Raw genomic sequence first — 5960 nt, 5'->3', positions numbered from 1 at the left:
AGACGCGAGATAGGTACGCCAGCTGTCAGAGTCGATGATGTAGGCGGGATCGGCGCGGAGGTCCGGCGGCAGGTACCGCCGTCTGCGCCGGATCTCGGCGCTCCTATATGGCTCGCGCGCAGGCACGGGCGGGACGGGCACCCGGAGGTAGCTCAGCCGCCAGCCGCCAGGCATGTGCATGTCCCCCCAGCCGTCGCACGGCGTCCAGTTCGCGTGCATTAGCCGCGGCACGTTGACGGGCAGCGGCACCCTCTGCCACCGCTCCTCCTTCTTGGTGCCGCCGGACGCCTCGAAGTCGTTCTTCTTCTTCCCTATGGTGTTGCGGCAGCGCGCGGTGGTGGTGGTGGGAGTGGAGGTGTGGGCGATGGCAGGAACGATGCCGGTCGACTTTGAAGGCCGGCGGCGCGCGGGAAACGATGCTATTGAAGGCGGCGCAGAAGCCCAACCGCTACCCGCCAGTGCGCATGCAGAAGAGGCAGCCGCGGCGCAAACGCGGAAGCACTGACTGTGGAAGCGGTACCCTCGATACAGGCTCGCTGCCAGGCGGGCCCGATGGAGAAATGAGCGGTCACCTCGGGCGTCCGCGCAGCGTCCGCCGCGACACATTTTAGGCACAAATATGCGCCAGATTTACTTCTAGGATCCAGGACGGTGTGCAGGCCATGTCGTAGTTAGGACATGGGTACTACTACTGTAGTGAATACTTACACAAAAGTTCCTCCATGCGTCGCATGCTCTCCTGCCATGTAAAATTTAACTGAGGATGCAGAAAATTTTGGCAAGGGGCAGGACCTGCCGCCACACTCAATGGAGGCATCCTCCACGGGCACCCTGCCGCCGCTGCCACCGGCGGCATGGCCCGCCATAGCTGATGGCGACGGACGGCGCTGCTCGACACGGACGGGAACTCCTGCCGCCACATGCTGTGGCGGCATGTGCCACGTGTTACCTGGGGCGCTGCCGCCACAGACAAGGTGATCTTTTTTGTCAATTACACTCATAGGTGATCCTTTTTGTCAATAAATTGGGTGGGTGGTCTCTTTTGCCAAAAATTCCATTGACTAAACTTTTAAAAGAGTCTCAATCGGCTCGATCACGGCTCAATTTGGCAATGGGGCCCCATTCCTCGATCCCCGGTGGTTAATTCACCTATTAGGGGGCGGTTCTGGTTAGTACTTCATCCCCGTGGGGATCTTATTGGAGGCAAACTCTCCCCAATAGGTAAGGTGGTGATGGGTATGTGTTACCACTATCCATAACTGATAACTGTGAAATCCCCGTTAGGTAGATGACATGTGGCACTAGGGTACAAGATGGGTATGTATAGGTACCAGAAAACCCTAATCCTATTGTGCTCACATTTCCTCTCCCGTTCCCAACTACCGTAGCCCCCAAATCCCAACTCACAAACGCTCGCCTCTCCTTCCTAAACTGCTGACCGAGCCAGCCCTGTCATCCTACCATGTTGTCATTTTATTTTGGACTCATACTAGCTAAAGCGGGGATGGTTAACCGATGGTTATCTGTTTACCCGATGAGGATGGGGATGGTAAAAGAACTGTTAGTGGGGATGGGACGGAGAAAATATTCCTGCACGGGGATGGTTATGGTTGAGCAATAACCACTGGTTAGTGTCCCCGTTGGCATATTGAATCACGGCGCATACACATACAGTAGAATTTTAAATTTGCGCGCGTATGTAATAATCGATTCTAAACCCGCGCGGTAAACAGGACTCGACTCTTGCCGACGCTGAGCAGCCTCGTAACAGAGGAGGCACCATGTCGATCGACTCATCGACACATGAACTGCGCCGGCCGGCCCTCTGCGCTTAGCATCGGCCAGCCTAGGCGGCGAGCAGACACATACATATGCGGTCAGAAATCAATCTTGCCGGAGACGACAGAATCGGCGATGGCGACAGTGGCCCTCGCACGCTGGCCCGTGGAAAAAGCGGCACCGACCATGTCCCCCATTTCTTCATCAAGATGACAAGCTCTCTCGCCTCGCCAACCTCCGGGGCCCCGCGCCGAGTCACCCTGACGCGACCGCCGAGTACGACGACCGCCGCCCGACTATCGCTCCGGCGGTTCCGTCCCCAGTCCCCACTAACGGTGACCCGATCGCGATCGTGCCAGTCGTTAACGCCTCCACGCAAATACCATGTCACTCCGGGGCGGGCGCCGTGCGCCGCAGTGGCGGCGCCAGATGACATCGATCGCGGAACCGTCCGTAACTAGCATAAGCAATTGGACGAACAGCGTGAGCGCGCGTGGGTGGACATGCTGGTTAGTTGCAGCAACTTGCAAGATTCCATCCACCATGGTCGATCGAGGACCAGGAACTCTCCAGTCCCCTCGGTAAAAGCAGCGGCCCATCATCGAGGACGCGCCTACATCGCTCGCCGCCTCCATCTGGTGCCAATGTGATGCCATGCCAACGACTTGGGATGGTGGTGCTGGTGGAGGAAGGTACCTTAGGGCATCTCCAACCGCGCGACTTAAACGGACGTGCTGGACCGTCCGGTTTGGACCGTTTGCGTGGCCGAGCGGACACGCGGACAGCGGCCCGCGTCCGCGTGTCCGTTTGGGTCGCAAGCTGCGCCCAACGCGGCGACCCAAACAGACGCCACGTGGTTCGTCTTCAACGCGCGGCGCTGCGCCATGGCAGGCCTCCGACGGGACATCAATGGTGGACGGTGGAACGCGCGGGAAAGTTCCCGCGCGCACCAATGTTCCCGCGCGCGCGAAAAGCCCTTTGGCGCGCGCTCGCGCCCAAGTTTCCCGCCCGCCGCCGGCTATAAAAGACGGCGGTGGCCAGAGACCGCAGCACACCCTCTCCGCCGTCCTCTCCCCCTCCACCTTCTCTGGCGCCATGCCACGCACCCTGCAGGCCACGTGGGCCAAGCTCTCCCTAGCCGCCCGGGCTAGGTTCCCGCGGACAGAGGAGGAGGAGCGCGCGGACGCGCGGTGGGTCGCCGCCGACGACGCGCTCCGCGTCGCTGCCGAGGCGGCGGCGAAGAAGGAAGGGGACACGCTCCGCGTCGCTGCCGAGGTGGAGGCGGCCGCGGACGGCTGGCACGAGACCGCGGTTGGCTGGTACGAGGCCGCGGACGACGCGGACGCCGCGGACGACGCGGACGCCGCGGAGGAGGAGCCCGTGAACGAGGAGGACCTCGCGCTGGCCAACATCAATGCCGCCATCGAGGAGCGCCTCGCCGACCTCACGCGCGTGACGAAGGAGCACGAGGCGACCTGCCGGGCCGGTCGCCGCCGATTAGGCGACCTCCTCGGGCAGAAGAACGAGCTGCTCGCTATGCGAGCAGCCCGCCACCTCATCCAGATGCCCTCGCCCGAGCGGCGCGCCCGGGAGGCTGCTGCGTCGGCGGAGCGCGGCCGACAAGAACGCATGTGGCGGCGAAACGGGACCCACAAGGCCCAGGCCGCCGGCCGCGTCCGCCTGGAGGCGCGCACCGCTGTGGAACGCGCCGCCCTGCAGGAACTGGAGCTATGCGAGAAACGGATGGTGCCGCCTCAGGAGGCGGAGCGCGAGCGCGTCCGAGGTGCGCGAGCGGAAAGGAGGAGGATGAAGTCCTCCGCCGCGCCACTCAGCTCATAAGCTGGAGTGGAATCCTCACGCGTACAGGCCGCCCGCGTCGAGTGAAATACACGGCCCCGACGGCGAGCCGGCGAGGGAGTCGCCGGCGAGGCCGCCGGCCCCGTACGTATTAGGATAGAACTAGTAGGCTAAAAAAATTTGTAATGATTCTTTTGAATGAATTTTTTTTTCTATTTCTATGACACGCGGGCCATGGGCGGACAAGGGGCGGACGCGAGCGATCAACATTCGGCGTCCGCGGCCACGCAAACTCGCCCCAGATTTGGGCCGGGTTTGGTCGTCCCGGACGCCGCGGCCATCCATTTTATGGATGGGTCTGCGCGTTGGCCGCGTTTTTGTCCGGCTCGTCCCATCCGGACGTGCAGGCGCGGTTTGCGTCGCCCGGTTGGAGATGCCCAAGAAGAGCATCTTCAATCTTCCGCCGTGCAGTGCCGCGTCACCAGCGGGCTCCACTCGCCGCGCCGGCTTCTATATACATAGGCACACCCTTCTATATATAGGACCCAGCAGGCCGGTACTAGGACACGACCAATACCCAACCGCTTCCATCGACGCACTCTCATCTCATCTGATTGCCGCCCATCCAGCTCGGACTGACCGCTACCTCTCGCTCATTTCTTGCTTCTCCTAGCTCGGTTTCCTCTTTTCGAGAGTGTGATCGAGAGAGGTGGTGACCACGCTGTTTTAGGCCGACGCGCGGGCCGGACACGGCATGCGCTCTGATCGCACGGCAGCAAACAATGGCTCCAGCTTCAGCCTCGCTGCTCCCCGCCAGCACCACCAACGCCGGTACCAAGCGCGCTGCACCTGCCGCCGTGTCCGACGTTGAGGCGCCGCCGCTCCCGCAGGTCAGTCACTGCTCAATCACTGTCTCCACTACGCTTGGCATGGTGTCAGCTGTGACTGACAAACAAGTGGCATACTGAACTGATGATCCGTGCGGTGGTCGGCTTGCTTGGCTTTTCAGGACGGCGTCGCGGCGGGGAAGAACAGCCAGGGCCAGCAGCAGCAGCTGGAGTGCCCGCGGTGCAAGTCCAGCAACACCAAGTTCTGCTACTACAACAACTACAGCACCACGCAGCCGCGCCACTTCTGCCGCGCCTGCCGCCGCTACTGGACGCAGGGCGGCACGCTGCGCAACGTGCCCGTCGGGGGTGCATGCCGACGCAGTGGCAACGGCAGCAAGCGCCGCAGGTCCGCCGAGCCCTCGCCCTCCTCCGCTTCACCGTCGGCAGAGGACACGTTCCGGCCGGTCCATCTCCCGGCGGCGCCCTTCTTCCCGTTCCTCAGCGACGGCGCCGTCTTCCTGCCGCAGTTCGACCTCGGACTCGGCGGCTACGCGGCCGCGCCCACAGGGTTACCGTGGCCAGCGGCGGCGGGTCCCGAGAATTACGACTGGCTCGCGACACCGTGGGATGGGGGCAACGGAACACACACCGGCGGCGCCGCCTGGGACGACTTCGCCGCCGGCCTTGAGCTCTTCTAGCCGCCGCCTGCCGGCGCGCGCGTTCGAGGCTCCTGTTTTATCATCGCAGCCTCGATCGATTAGGTAGTGTGGGCTTACCAGCTGAATCAGTGTATCCGTCCCACCTTTAATTGTACGATCCTCTGATGACTTCGCTCTTTTCTTCTCATGCATGCATACGAAAATGATGTGGTGATTGCTGTTTGAACCCATGAACCATGATCTATACTAGTATATCTGTAGCTACAGGGAGGATGTAAATTGGTCATGTCTTTGCAATAAAATGTTTGTAACAATTCCGCCCAAACACAATTACTTAGATAAGGCTGCACAATGTTACTCAGTGTTACTCAGTGATTGGCAGGAAAATAAATAGAAGGGATTTTACAAACGTTTAGAAGTCCCGTTAGAACTGATCTTTCTAAGCATATATTTCCCGGTTCAATATAAACCGACGGTCTCTTAGAAAAAGAAAATCTTTTATATTGTATCCATAATCTGAATCGAAGGTATCAATCTTTTTTCAATGTTATTGTAGGAGAAATGTTTTCTTCTGTTAATTTAATTTTTTTGTCTTAATTGACTTATTATTCTCAATTTATCTTTCTCTTAGTTGAAAACGCAAGAAAATTAGTAGACCTTTTATTCTTGGTTAATTTAACTATCTCTATTTGAAAACACGAAAAGATAGTAAATATGGAAAACAAGAAGCTTGGAGAGTTAGCAGTGCGAAAGATAGTTTTAGCAAGCATGGGTGGCAACATAGTTTACGGATTGAGCCATCTTCACCATTGGAGTTTTCCATTGATCGCTTTGACATATACTTTGCCCTATGAGATTTCATCCCTACATCTTTTTCTTCCTATCTTCTTTATTT

General features: G+C 58.8%; 1 protein-coding gene across 1 annotated transcript; it reads left to right on the top strand.

Moving 5' to 3' along the window:
* Positions 1-4159: 4159 nt before the first annotated feature.
* LOC124677466 (dof zinc finger protein DOF3.7-like) lies at positions 4160-5390 on the top strand. The gene is made up of 2 exons (XM_047213453.1): positions 4160-4466; positions 4586-5390. The coding sequence occupies exons 1-2, from the start codon at positions 4359-4361 to the stop codon at positions 5102-5104; spliced, it is 627 nt and encodes a 208-aa protein (XP_047069409.1). The 5' UTR covers positions 4160-4358; the 3' UTR covers positions 5105-5390.
* The last annotated feature ends 570 nt before the right edge of the window (positions 5391-5960 follow it).

This window comes from Lolium rigidum, chromosome 7, assembly GCF_022539505.1.
Source record: "Lolium rigidum isolate FL_2022 chromosome 7, APGP_CSIRO_Lrig_0.1, whole genome shotgun sequence".
Lineage (NCBI taxonomy): Eukaryota > Viridiplantae > Streptophyta > Magnoliopsida > Poales > Poaceae > Lolium > Lolium rigidum.
The sequence above is the reverse complement of the archived record's forward strand: the minus strand, read 5'-3'. Positions and strand labels throughout refer to the sequence as shown.

Coding starts and splice junctions, on each gene's coding strand:
- LOC124677466 (XM_047213453.1), top strand. CDS start 4,359: ATGGCTCCAGCTTCAGCCTCGCTGCTCCCCGCCAGCACCACCAACGCC. Junction 4,467..4,585: donor AGGCGCCGCCGCTCCCGCAG/GTCAGTCACTGC, acceptor TTGGCTTTTCAG/GACGGCGTCGCGGCGGGGAA.